The following is a 14812-nucleotide window of genomic DNA, read 5'->3' on the forward strand; positions in this document are numbered from 1 at the left end:
CATTGATACTTGCAATTTGAGAGTTGTCCTAGTAGGATTCTAAATATTAATCCATTTTCGGTTACTGTGTGAGCGATGTGTACACTGGTTTTGAAGTGTACAATTTTACTCAGAGGAAGAGCAGATTGAACTGCTTCTAAGCGCATCGAAGAGCATGCCTGAGCGAGTATAGAACGAGAGCGATTTCCATGGAAACGCTTGGTCGTTGTCAACCACGCGGCTACTTCGCTCTTCGATGCGCCTTTGAGCCGCTCACGCGGAGATCTCGGATTCGTGCGCCGTTAAATACTGGCACATGTGCACCGACCGCGGTCAGTCATTGCACGAAGCTGAACGCGTTAGCACATTGCTCCGATTTGTTGCACGAGTACAAAAAAATTAAAAGCGAACATAATTTCCTGCAAAAAAAAAAAAAAAAACAGTTATTCAAACCCAGAACGAGGAAGTCGGAAAGTACAGCGACTTGCTTCCCGTATCACCTACAGGAGCGAGAGAAAGGTTCCTTATCAGTTGAGTGAAGAAATTCTGCGTGCATCGCGCTGTGTCCGTCGGTTGAACTCTTGACCGAAATCTAGACTAGACATTTGATATTGTGACGTGAAAGGGGGAAAGAAGTCGAAGGAATTGCAAGTTCTGATTGACGGGGATTATCAGCCTCGAATCTACATAAGTGTTTCTAATCGCGGCTGGAAGAACGAACTGAACTTGATCTACTAAGAAGAGTGGAGCACGCCGAGCACAAGACTACAGCAGCACAGTACATGTGTCCGAAGATTTGTGCAAGGAAGATTGAGGAAAGTGGTTTACTAGTTCAGTGGATGCTGGAAGATCAACCGGAAGGATGCATTTGGTGAACGGAACGGGGCTGCTGCTCCCAACGTTAATGCTGCTGTCGAACTATAACGAGGAGAGTTTGGTGACGCGATATCCGGACATCAACGAGGAGTATCGAGCAGGTGGGTTAATAATGTGTTCTTTTTAGTGTGTTGTGATAAGTGTGTTGGATATCCTTAGGATCAATCATGTACCTGGTCTCTGGTATAGATATCTGCCACTCTAAAACTTACCATAGAGGTTCTACTTAGAATTATATAACCCACTGGAATTCGTAAATTGCTGGAATCTCGAGAACCATTCCAATCAAACTATTTCGAAACATAGAACACCAGGTCTACACTTACAGCCTTTTTCACGATATTGTGCATCGTAAAATAAGCCATTATTCACTGAATCTCACTGAGGTTATATACTTTTGGGACATTCTGGTTCGTTTGAACTGTTCCGGATTTCATCATAGATTTCATCAATTGGAACTAAAATATGGCCATGCAACTGTGCATAACTTGTAGGATACATAAGCCGCTTAATGTTTCGTGGGCCATTGCGGTAATCAAACTACCTTGGAGCTCAGAACTTCAGGTCTACACCAATATGTAGTAGTAATCTTTTGCGCTACATTGAGTAACGTAACACATCCAACCATGTTCAATGAATTTTCTTAAAGATCTTTTGGCATTGGTTAATAGTTTAAAAATATTTCAAGTCGTTCAAACTTTCCTGAATTTCACTCATTGTAACTATAGCGGTAAAAGTGGCTGCTTTCGATATAAGTAGCAAGATTGCAATCTGGCATCTCTAAACCGTAAAAGCGAAAGCCATTCTAAGATCAGAGAAGAGAATTGTTGGATAAAAGAGGCACAAAACAAATGACAAAGGAGTCGCGGAGATCTTCTTTTGTTCCAACTTGTACAGATAATGACAAAATCTCGAAAACGTTTGTCTGTGATAAAATGGAAGCTAAATTTTATGCGCTCTTTTAAGCTTATGAATATGTAAATCCAATATCGAACCTGTTTGATGGTGGTCCCCAATAGTGATACAATGTTTATTAATTCGAATTAACCCTCGATATCCACAATGCAAGGCTTAAAAATCCCTAAAAACGCGGTGTACGATGTTTATCGCATTCTACTCAAGTTTGAACAAACCTATGTCGTATTGGGTGGATGGTCACAACAAATGCGACATTGTTAACCTTCCAGGACGCGCGCCATCAAGCAACCGAAACTGCACCGCGCTCGCGCTGTATATGAAAAGCGAGGTTTTTTGGTAGTGTTGTACTTTTTACAACAGCGCGCGCGCTGAAGGGTTAACATTGTTACGCGATATGACAGAAGCAAAGGCAAGAAGACTAGTAGACCAGAGGACAAGAAGTTCTGAAGACCAGAATACTAGAAGATACGAAGAGCAGGCGACCGAAAGACCGGACGACCAGCAGACAAGGATACAAAGAAGTTCAGAAGACTAGTAGATCAAAGGACAATATGATCAGAAGAGCAGATGATTAGACGATCAAAAAATCAGAAGTTCAGAAGCGCAGAAGATCAGATGATCAGAAGACCGGCAAATCAGAGGACGAGAAGAGCAGACGACAAAAGGACCAGACGATTAAAAGGCCAGACGACCCAGAGACAAAGGATACAAATAAAAACAGAGGATATGAAGTTTAGAAAACCAAAAGATCAGATGATCAGAAGGCTAGAAGATCATAATACCAGAAGAATAGAAGATAAGTAGATCAGAGGATCAGAAGACCTAAGGACCAAACGACCAAAAGACAAGAAGTTCAGAAATTCAGAAGACCAGAAGATCAGAGGACTAGAAGACCAGACGTCCAACCAATTGTCCAGAAAAATGTGACCCAGAAGATGAAAGAACAAGAAGATCTTAAGGCCAATATACCAGACGATCGAAAAATCAGACTTCTTTCACTATATAGAGGTACGTTACATAATCATCTACGGTTACTGAAGTATATAAAAAAAAATGCTGTCCTGTAATTTAGCACTCCAAGTTTCTAGGTTTAGAAAATATCAACAAATTCTTTTTCAATTTGGCAAAAAAACATTGGAAGCACAAATCTGACGAACGAAGAAGCATCGATTGAAGCTGCTTTTGTTTATCCTGGCTTTGCTCACTTACAGCTTTGCTTACGAATTTTCAAGATAAGTGCTCTTGAATACGAGAGTAGGGGTCGAAGTCGGCCATTGTGGCAGCTATATTTGAATTCTTTGATGTTTCGTCTTAACAGAAACTAGGGAATTCTTAAGCCATTCAAATATTATGGACGTTATAGGGGTTTCAAGGGGGAGTGGATTCAATGAATTTCAAGCGTGTTTCAGGCGAGTTGTGAAGGATTTTATGGCGGTTCAAGAAGGCTTTTTTGCCTTCTTTTGGGTTTCGGGGTTTCCAGAAGACTTTGAAGACCCCTCATTCCTGAAAACCTGGAACCCCATTGAAAATTACTGGAAACTGCTCTGATACACTAAACCTCTTTTTATGCAAGTAATAATGATGGTAACTTCCAGAGGACGGGGGTTCCAGAAGAGTTCCAGTGATTTTCAGGGGCGTTTCAGGAGGTTTCAGGGGGCATCAGGAGGTCTTAGAGGTGTTTAGGGGGTCTCAATGGCGTCTCAGGAAGTCTCAAAAGGGTGTCTCAGTGGTGCTGCAAAGGGTCTCAGGGGCGTTTTTAGAGTCCCATATACGTTCTGGGGGTCTGAGGGGCGTTCAGGGGATCCAAGAGATTTTTAGGGTGGCGATGGGAATGGTGTTTAAGGGGTTGGGAAAATTGTAGTCCTGGCTACTATTTTGGTTGTAGCTGATGGTACCCAAGGAACACACATGTCGCAAAAGAGTGTGGGTCCTTATCCCCACACTACTTGATCGTCCCTGTTCAGGTGTTCAGTTGAACAGATTATCTTTGCAATGCTTAAAAGGAAAGAAGCGGTTTCAAGGGTACCGATGTCTCATGAGCTTTTTAGAGGTTGCTGGGCCGCTTAAGGAGGCCTCAGAGACATTCCAGGGGCGTTATAGGGAGATTTTGGTACATTTTTCAGGAAGTTTCAGAGAATTTTCGGCGGGTTTCAGACAAACACCCTTGAAACGCATCTGAAATACTATTGAAATGCCCTTGAAATCTCCGTTATTTGTTTTGAAATGCTCTTGAAACTCCTTGAATTTAATGGTGTTTCTGAAACCTCCTGATACGAGCCTGACCTTACATGCCTCGAAACGCCCCTGAAATGCCTCTGAAACCTCCATAATCTCATTCAAACGCCCCTAAAATTATCATAATCTATTCGAAATGCCTCTGAAATCCCTTGGAAAGTCTATGAAAGGCTTCAGAAATCCCTTGAAACGCCCCTTAAAAAGCTAACAAACTCTCCCAAAACCTCTAGTAACGCCCTTAAAATGTTTCTGCAACCCCTTGGAATTATCTGAAATACTTCGGAAATTCCTTTTATCTCAAATGGAGGAGAACGTGCCTCTAGAGCGGACGTGAATCAATCCGTTTACTCTACTATTACTTTTCTGGGTGTTTGAAGGTTTTCAGCAGGCTACTTTACCGGGGCCGCGCTGCCTACATTGCACAGTGGTCCACGAACCAGATTTACGAGGAAAGGTGCACTCAACGCCTTCAAATGAGATTTTAGGCAAATATGGTCTTCTACAAAGTTGTCCCTAATAATAAGGCCCTCTTTCAAATGTGCATGAAAATTTGGGTGGTCCATATTTTCAAAGAAATTGGTAACCAATTTTTTTTATTTGCTAGAATAACTGTATACATTCTTCGGGAAAGTTGTTGATCTAGCAATTTTGAGCAAGTTTGCTGAACACACTTTTTATGTAGCTTTAAAATTGACCGATCTAGAGGTATTTTTCTGAATATGCTTAGGGTAGTTCAAGAAAATCCGGTTTTCTGGCGTTAACTTTTTCAGTTTCGGTTTTTCATCAAAGTCCAGCTATATATATACTTTTGGAAGCTCTAAAAGTGGTTCTTAGGCGACTTTGACGAGAAATTTGAAACAAAAAAGACGAAGCAATAAAACGATTTGTTCTAGCGTCACCCTATGACAACTATGGGAAAATGCTCCAAATTTGGTCAAAACAGTTTAAACGCTTTATCTTTTTTGATTCAAATTTCTCATCAAAGTCGCCTAAGAACCACTTTAGAGCTTTCAAAAACGTGCATTTTCGTGCGCTGCGAATGTTGCTACGATTTTCAAGAAAAAAATAGGCACTTTTCAAGTATTTTCACTTGAGTTACAAAAATAACACCCCTTTAATTTTTTGATATGTTTTGTAACAACATTTCTTCTTTTGAATGTGGGCAAAAGATATTTTTTTATGTTTGCCCCAACCCGTCATAGCACCTTTTTAAAAAACTATGATTTAAAAAAAACGCCTGTAACTTTTGAACCAAAATAGATAACGACCATCTCAGCGCACGAAACGACGCGTCTTCAAATGCTCTACAAGTGTTTCTTAGGCGACTTTGATGGAAAATCGAAACTGAAAAAGTTAACGCCAGAAAACCGCATTTTCTTGAACCACCCTAAGCTTATTTAGAAAAATACCTCTACATCGGTCAATTTTAAAGCTACATAAAAAGTGTCTTGAGCAAACTTGCTCAAAATTGATAGATCCACAACTTTCCCCAAGAATGTATACAGTTATTCTTGCAAATAGAAAAGTTTGGTTACCAATTTCTTTGAAAACCGGGACCACCCTAATTTTCATGAACATTTTAAAGAGGGCCTTTGTAGAAGACCATATTTGCCTAAAAACTCATTTGAAGGCGTTGAATGCATCTTTCCTCGTAAATCTGGTTCGTGGACCACTGTGCAGTGGCATTTAAGAGTGTTTCAGGGTCCTCTCAAAGGGGCTTCAGGCGATTCCATGGAGGTTTATGGGCGCTTCTGGGGGTCTCAGAGGGTTCCAAAGGTGTTTCAATAGGTCTCAGGGGCGTATCAGGAAATTTCAGAGGGTACCAGGAGGCCTCAGAGGTGTTTACGGGGGTCTCAATGGCATCTCAGGAGGTCTAAAAGGAGTTCCAAGGCAATTCATGGGGTGTTAGCGGTGCTTTAGGGGTGTTTTAGGGGATCCAAAAGGGTTCAAAATGGTAGTCCTCTGGCTTCTACATTAGTTGTAGAAGACGGTCCTTAACCCCACCCTACTTAGACCTACCTGCTCAGCTGCCAGTGGTGGGTTGAGGTTTCATGAGCAATTTTGGGGGTTCCAGCGGGTTTCTGGGGCACTTGAGGGTGTCTCAGGGGTCGTTCCAGAGGATCTCAGGTGCGTTTTTAGGGGAATTCTGGTGCAGTCTTTTGAGGAAGTTTCAGAGAATTTTCAGAGACTCCTTCACAAAAACCCTTCAAACCCCTTGAAACGCTCCTGAAATACTACGGAAATTACCTTGAAATCCTCGTTAATGGCATAAAAAGAGGTTCCAGTGTATTTCCTTCTAGTGTATACTTCTATTCGCCACTTTGACAACAGCTGTTAGCAGGAACACTTGGTTTCTTGTTTCAGGTCCTCGTTGTGAAGCTCTTGACATTTCTGGCACATCTTCGGTGATGGTCAATCTCTAGCGCACTTTTTTTCGGCTCGGTTGCAGTGGCATTAACCTTCACTCCGTTTTCCCTCGGTGGCACTTGGACATGTATCCATTTAGCCTTCATCAAGAATATCAAAAGGTGTTTTATATTCTGGGATGTTCTAGGTGTTCCAAACTGTCCTGTAGTAAAGTCCTTCAAATCTACAAGAATAATTTTATGTATTCTCGCCACAACTAATAGCACTGCATAAGATACTGGGATCCGTGAAGCTCTTGACATTTACAATGTCATTTATAGACGCTATAGGGATATTCCAGGTCAACCAAACTACCTTGGAGTTCAGGACTTCAGGTCTACACTCGTAACAGTATTTATATCTGTTATACTGAGAGACGCTACATAATCAATCGCAGTTACTGCAGCAATCTGAAGTCTAAGAGCTTATTATAAACCTTTAGGACATCTAGGGTCGTCCAAACTGTTCTATAATGAAGTCCTTCAAATCTACAAGAAAAATTTTATGCGTTTTCACCATATATAATAGTATTGTATAATCTACTGGGGTCCGCGAAGCTCTTGAAATCTCAGATGTCATTCAGAGACACTACAGGGATATTCCAGGTCAGCCAAACTTCCTTGGAGTTAAGGACTTCAGGTCTACACTCGTAACAATCCATATATGTTATACTGAGTAACGCTGCATAATCAACCGCAGTTACTGGAGCAATCTGAAGTCTACTCTTTTATTATAACCCTTTGGGACATTCACGGTCGTTCAAACTGTTCTATAATGAAGCCCTTCAAATCTATAAGAAAAATTTTATGTGTTTTCACCATAAATAATAGCACACGCTATGTCCAAAGGGAAGTATTATAAAAAGTGAATGTACCTTTAAATTTATTCGCTAGAACCGTATTTTTGGACCTCTAGATTCAGTATACGTGCGATTTAAAATAATCCATCTAGGGGTTTTTTTCCATACATTTTTATATGGGATGAAATTAACCTTAAAATAACTTTTTTCGCCATTTGTATGGAAAAATAGGAAAAAAATCAAAAAAGTCGAAAAACCCAAGATGAAATATTTTAAACCGCACAGATTCTGAAACTAGAGGTCCAAACCTACGATCTTATGGAATAACATTTGAGGTACATTCGATTTTCATAATACTTCCCTTTGGACATAGCGTGTAGCATAGCATATTCTGTTGAGATCCGTGAAGCTCTTGAAATCTCAAATATTATTTAGAGACACTACAGGGATATTCCAGGTCAGCCAAACTTCCTTGGAGTTCATGACTTCAGGTCTACACTCGTAACAGTATCTGTTATACTGAGTAACGCTGCATAATCAACCGCAGTTACTGGAACAATCTGAAGTCTAAGAGCCTATTATAAACCTTTGGAATATCTAGGGTCGTCCAAACTGTTCTATAATGAAGTCCTGCAAATCTACAAGAAAAATTTTTATGTGTTTTCGCCATAAATAATAGTATTGCATAACCTGCTGGGATTCGCGAAGCTCTTGAAATCTGAAATGACATTCAGAGCCACTACAGGGATATTCCAGGTCAGCCAAACTTCCTTGGAGTTCAGGACTTCAGGTCTACACTCGTAACAGTATCCATATCTGTTATACTGAGTAACGCTGCATAATCAACCGCAGTTACTGGAACAATCTGAAGTCTACTTTTTTTTAATTATAAACCTTTGGAGCATTCACGGTCGTCCAAACTGTTCTATAATGAAGCCCTTCAAATCTACAAGAAAAACTTTGTGTTTTCACCATGAATAATAGCATAGGATCTGCTGAGATCCGTGAAGCTCTTGAAATCTCAAATGTCATTTAGAGACACTATGGGAATGTTCCAGGTCAGCCAAACTATCCATGAGTTCAGAACTTCAGGTCTACACTCGTAACATCAGCTATATCTGACATAATCAATAGCGGTGACTGGACCAACCTAAAGTCTACTATATATTTTCATGAACCTTTGGGACATTGAGGGTCGTCCAAACTATCCTGAAGTTTAGCTCTTGATAGTATCAGTAGTTAGTCTCACAATGAACTTTAGGCTGTAATCTGTAATGATAGTTTTGAGATATTCCAGATCAACATCACTACTCCGGAGACCATAGCTTCAGGTCTACACTTGTGGTAATAGCTTGTGCCAATACGTTAAGGTGTAACATAATCCACTGTAGTTACTAAAGCAGTTAGAGGAACAATACGCGTTGTTATATATTTTTGGGATATTATGGGCGCCTTACTGTTATGAAGCTTAGTTGATAGAAACAATAACTGTAACTTTCAGAAGACTTGTTGGACATAATAGATTACAGATCATAGCTTTTAATGTAAGAAGTTACCGTTACACTCGTAAACTTTAGGATCTTAACTCAAGAACAGTTTGGATGACCTAAGATATCCCGACTGACCTGATATTGTCTATTTACCTTTCAGAAGACTTGCTGGACATGATAGATTACAAATCGCAGCTTTGTATAATGAAATCAGTTACCGTTACACCCGCAGACCTTAGGATCTAAACTCAAGAACAGTTTGGATGACCTATGATATCCCGACTGATCTGATATTGTCTATTTACTTTTCAGAAGACTTGCTGGACATGATAGATTACAAATCTCAGCTTTGTATGTAGCTTTGTATAATGAAAGAAGTTACCGTTACAGCCATAGACTTAAGGATCTAAACTCAAGAATAGTTTGGATGACCTAGGATGTCCAGAAAAAATGTTCCGCCTAATATTCTACCGTTTTTATACTATTGAATACCAAAACTACAGAAAAATATAGAAAAAAAACTCCAGAAGAACGCTTGAAAAAAATCCGGCTTCAAAGGGTTAATTCTAAATGAATTAGGTGGCAACAATGCTAAATAACCTCAAGGTATTCGTGTATGTGGATAGGGCTGAAGACCTTCGGGACATAAAATCCAGCAGCGACTTCCTTATTATCATCGAACCCAAATTCACTGCAGTAGCTGAAACTGGATTGCTTTGAACTGGTAACTGGAGTCGGAACGGCTGGAACAAAGATCTTAACATGTGGACACCGAGTTCTAGTTCACCAAAGACCTCGTTCAACAAGGTGTGCTGATTGTAGTGTACTGAGCTTCTGAGCATATGGTGCGGATACAAGTGTGGATATGCTCATCAAGCCGTTGAACAAAACTAAATTCACGAAGCATCGATCCACGGTGCACTCCCAAAGAAGGTTTGCTGGAAGGTTTTGGGGAGTGTACGAGTAAGGAATTCCAGGGGCTTCCAGGTGCGTTTAAAGTGGGTGGTATACATCACTGGGGAATCTAGGAGAGTTTCAGGCAGTTTCAGGGGGTTTTAGGGGCGTTTCAGGGGAAATCCATAGGGTTACAGACGGTTTCAGAGGCACTTCAAAGAGTTTTCCAGGGGGTTTTGAGGGAGTTTCAGGGGTAGTTTCAAGGGTTTCGTGTAGTTTCAGGGGCCTTGAATGAGCTTCTGGGGGGTTCCAGGGGTGTTACAGGAAGATCTCAAAGAGGTTCAGGCGCAGAACAGGAGCTTCGAGGTGTAACGAGGTTTAAGAGAATTTTTGGCACATTTCAGGGACGTTTACGTGGGTTTCGAAGGGTTTCAGAGACGTTACAGAAGGTCTGAGGGGACTTCAGGGAGTTCGAAAGGATTTCCAGAGCCATAAAGGGGATAGGGGTCTATAGGATTTTCATTTGAAGGAATTATTGGAGCTAGGGACGTTTTAGGGGCTAACATATGATTTCAGGGGCGTTACAGCGGATCTGACAGGTTTAAGGGAGTTTTTGGTGGTATTTCAGGAGTTTCAGAGGTGTTATAGGAGGTTTCAGAGGTGTTATAGGAGGTTTCAGATGTGTCTTTGGTGGTATGAGAGGGTTTGAAGGGCGTTACAGGGGACCTAAGGAAGTTTCTGACGTTATGGATGCATGTTTCGGAGAATTTTCAGTAAATTTCTGGGGAATTAGGATACTTTTGGGGAACCTTTACGGGTTTCAGAAGGTTGCAGGTACGTTACAGGGGGTCTGAGTTTATTTCAGGGTCTTCTCGGAGGCTTTCGAGGAGTTGCAGAGGATTTTTAGTGGGTTCAGAGGCATATAGATGATTTCAGGAGGGTTCAAGGATGTTTTAAGGTATTTCAGTGGTGTGACACTAACTTTCAGAAGGTTTTCGGAGTTAAATGCCTCCGAAGGGATCTCCGGGAGCTTAAGAGCATTTTCAGAGAATTTCAGAAGCATTTTCGTTTTTAAGGGTTTTAAGAGCACTACGGGAGGTTTATTGGAGTTTCCGGCATGTTCCGGGCCCTTCCTGAAACACCCTACAGTCCCTGAATTGTCGCTGAAACCCCGTTGAACGCCTCTGAAAATCCCCTGAAATCCCATGTAATGCCCGTTAATCCCACTAAAAATTTCTCTGAAACCCTCTGAATTACATCAGACAACCTCCTTAAAACCTGCTTAACATCCCTGAAAACACACCCCTCACCCGAGTGGCGCCCCTGAATTCTTCCAAAAATCACAAGAAACCCCTAAAACACCCATGAAACCCCTTGAAACCCCGTCCTACCTACAGAAGGCCGAACCCCCTGAAAACCTCTCTACAACGCTTTTACCTTTTCATATTAGTTCACTGGCTATAGCTGTGATACGTTATGTTTGTTACGTTAGTCAAGAAAGTGGAAAAGGCTACAGGCCTTCCTAAACGTTGACCTGCAGTTCTGAGATCCAGGCTAGTTTGGCTGTGTTGGAAGAGCCCGATGAAAATTATAAATGACAAAGTTACTCTTTGAATCGAAAACTGTTTGGAACAATTTTCTGAAGTTCAATCTACAGCATCCAACAATCTCTCTTTTCACAGACCCCAACAACCCGGTATGCTACGGAGTGTACGGATGCTTTCCCATCACGCCACCCTGGACGGATGAGCGTCGTCCGATCGCCCTCTATCCGGAAACGCCCGCCAAAATAGACGTCCGCTTCCCGGTGTTCAACCATAGGGCCCGACACTACCCGAAGTTCATCAATCTGGACGACCCGGACTACCTGCACGAGGTAGGAATCAACCCGGCCGGACGGATCTACATCATCACGCATGGGTTTCTGGAGTCGGGCAAGGCCAAATGGGTCGAACGGATGATCAACTTGATTCTGGATCAGGACGACGAGGGTACGGCGACGTGTATCGTCATCGATTGGGGCGGCGGCTCCAGCCCGCCGTATAACCAGGCCAGTGCCAACATTAGGCTGGTGGGAGCTGTGGCTGCCCACATGATCCATCTAATCGCAGTAAGTTTTCTTGGTTGCCCTGGGATATTTCAGATATCTAATCCCTATTTTTTTTGTAGGAAGAATATCGTTTGAAGAACCTGGACAACGTCCACATGATCGGTCACTCCCTTGGGGCGCATCTCGCCGGCTACACCGGATTCTACCTTCAGAAAGACTTCAATATGAAACTTGGACGAATCTCCGGTTTGGATCCCGCCGAGTTGGCGTTCACGGAAACGAATCCGATCGTACGGTTGGACGTTACGGATGCCAAATACGTGGACATCGTGCACAGCGATGCGACGCCCTTTGTTCCGAAGATCGGATTAGGTTTGTACGAGCCCATCGGGCACTTGGACTTCTACCCGAACGGAGGTTTCAACCAGCCCGGGTGCGATCAGACACTGAGGAAACGCAAGGACGGAATGTGGATCTCGAGCATGTTCCAGTTCTTCAGTTGTAGTCATGGTCGGGCGATACATCTGTTCACCGAGAGCATCCGTAGCAAGTGCCCGTTTACGGCCATCACTTGCGAAAGCTATGAGCAGTTTTTGGCCGGCGACTGCTTCGACTGCGATCAGGATGGTCACATGTGCTTCCGGTTTGGGTTCAATAGCCACAACAGCTACCGAAGTATGATGTCAGCGAACCAGATGATCGGCAGCCAGGAAATTCAGGCGTTCTTCATCACGGGTTCCGATGAGCCGTATTGCCGGACGCACTACAAGGTGCTGATCAAGATTTCCGATACGGAAGAGAGTGTCATCCACGGAGGAGAGATTGGAAGATTCCACTTGAGTATCTACGGAAGCAAGGGCGAACACTCGGATAAGATGGCGTTCACCGAAGATGCGGAGTAAGTTTCCAGGTTGGAAAATTCATAGATCAGTCTTATTAACCTTTCCTCGTTTTCTTCAGACTCTACGAACCGGGTCGGAATTACACCCGAGTTCTGGCCGGGACCAGTGTCGGTAAGCCTCGAAGGCTAACCGTAAGTTGGGAATACAACACCAGTTTCCTGAACCCGCTGACCTGGCGGATTCTGAACTCTCCGCGGGTCTACATCGAGTACATCATCCTGCAGTCTCTAGAGTACCGGAGTAAGATCCGGCTCTGTTCGAGCTACAATATGCCGGTGACGGACAATGTGGACAGTTTGTTCACGCAGGATAATTGCCGGTACTATCCGGTCCCACTGGAGCCCGTGGTCAGTTGAATGGAATCTCATGAGGAGGGGTCCGGTGGGTGACCCTTGCACCGCATCAATGCAAATCTACCAGTAAACTGTATTTAGTCTAATGCATAGCCATGTAAGCAACCATGTATTAATATTTTAAACATTGCAAACGTAAACCACGCGGTCCTCGTTCTGATTGCGAGAAGGAAAGAACGAATCCCTCGGCATTATCTCTCCTCATTCAGTGTGATCCTCGCTTCGGTTTCAAAGTTCTCTAGCGGTATTTTTTGTATGGACTTATGAAGTAGATTATCGGTTTCGTCATAACAGAACACTGATTGCGAACCGGAGGTTGATCTTGGGCCGTGAATATGCCGGGTACAAAGAACGCACAGATAAGCGTCACCGTTAAAGCTACGTATCTGACGTCAACCGGCGTAGAGAGAGGTTGTTTACGTTTGCGAATTACGATGTGAAGTCTATGGTTTTACCGGTTGGAGCAGCTAGATCTGGTTTACAGTCGTTTGGTACTGTAGGAGTGCGGATATAACCACACCCACTGACAGCCATTGATCTACTGCCCCTTGGGACCAACTTTGCGATAGGCCTCACCTGGAAGGTGTTTTCTTCGCGAAAGTTTAGCGGCTGCTGAGAGCCGTAAAAACTATTGCAACGAACAGTTAACAAGAGAGAAGTACAAATCGTATTGCTTTCGTAGGAATGACCTCAGCGAATAATAGGAAATCGCGTTTGGAAGCTTAGTACGTGCAACTGTCGTTCTCTCTACTTCATCGGGAGCACCCGCATACTTTAAACTTTAACCCTGATCGAAGTAAGGATCTATCGACGATAGTCAGTTATGATGCTAACTACCATCTGCCCTCGTTGGTTTGACCGCATCTAATCTGAACACTTTTTGATTTGACCCCCGTTAATCTGCACATCGTTCAAACTAAAAATGATTCAAACGTCATTCAACTCATGGAACGGGGTGAAACGGATCGCATAATCAAAACAAAACAGCAAAAAGGGTTACCGTCAGTGTGGTTTTTGATGCCAACAGGATTACTAGAAGTTCAAATTAGAAAATGAACCCCGTTGGTTTGCATGAGGTGTCGTTCAAACCAACGGGGGTAGACGGTATTGGAGTTGCAACGCAGTCCAATGATCATCTATGTCCTCATTGAAAGTTTATTGTCATTTGTCGCGTTTTACTGATCCGGTATTATTCACTTTCCTCGTATAAGTCAGGTTATGGGCCCAGCCACCCGAGATCGAGATTTTTTTTCTGCCAGATAAAGAAGTCATTTGCGATACTGAACGAGATTAACTACGATAATTGGAATTTTGGATAAAGAAAGGAAGTAGGTTGGGATTATTTAAGGTTCCCTGAAAACTTTCTCCACCATAAGGCATCGGATATACGCGCATATTTTGTGCGTTGGAATGAAATTCATGCTTGCATAGCCTCATGCATGCAATTATGTGCTGTCAAGTGGTGAGTTCAATGTTTGTTTGAGATTCTTCCAGAACTGCCTTGAGTATTGGCCATCCGATCCACACGCGCAATCAGACTGGAACCTGACACGCTTATTACACGCCTTAAAACGGCTCTGAAGCATCCTGAAGATGGGAACAGTACCTGTCAAAAACAATAGGCACCCTGCAATCTCCTCAAAACGCCCTGTAACGCTCCTGAGACCATTCGAAATTCCCTATAACGCCTCTGAGGTCACTGAAAATCCTCTAACATCACCGAAACCAGCTGAAAATCCTCTGAAACTTCTTGAAATAACTTCTGGAAACCCCCCGCAACCACGTCAAACTACTTCAGAAACCTCCAAAAACGCCCCTGTAACGCCTCCGAAATCCGCTGTAAATCCTCAGAATCTTCCTGAAACACCACCGAAAATTCCATGAAACTCCCTCAAACCCTCCGAAACACT

The 14812-nt window shown here is 42.8% G+C and overlaps 1 protein-coding gene across 1 annotated transcript; it reads left to right on the forward strand.

Annotated features, from left to right (window-relative positions):
• Positions 1–304: 304 nt before the first annotated feature.
• Positions 305–13045, forward strand: LOC109428377 (pancreatic lipase-related protein 2). The gene is made up of 4 exons (XM_029855065.2): positions 305–956; positions 11280–11707; positions 11767–12545; positions 12608–13045. Exons 1-4 carry the CDS (start codon positions 842–844, stop codon positions 12903–12905), a joined length of 1620 nt encoding a protein of 539 aa, XP_029710925.1. The 5' UTR covers positions 305–841; the 3' UTR covers positions 12906–13045.
• The last annotated feature ends 1767 nt before the right edge of the window (positions 13046–14812 follow it).

This window comes from Aedes albopictus, chromosome 1 (genome assembly GCF_035046485.1).
Source record: "Aedes albopictus strain Foshan chromosome 1, AalbF5, whole genome shotgun sequence".
Lineage (NCBI taxonomy): Eukaryota > Metazoa > Arthropoda > Insecta > Diptera > Culicidae > Aedes > Aedes albopictus.

What these genes read in the sequence shown, in the direction of transcription:
- LOC109428377 (XM_029855065.2), top strand. Translation starts at nt 842, where the DNA reads ATGCATTTGGTGAACGGAACGGGGCTGCTGCTCCCAACGTTAATGCTG. An exon ending in CAACGAGGAGTATCGAGCAG is followed by an intron (nt 957 to 11,279) that starts GTGGGTTAATAA and finishes CTCTTTTCACAG; the next exon opens with ACCCCAACAACCCGGTATGC. An exon ending in GCGTTCACCGAAGATGCGGA is followed by an intron (nt 12,546 to 12,607) that starts GTAAGTTTCCAG and finishes CGTTTTCTTCAG; the next exon opens with ACTCTACGAACCGGGTCGGA.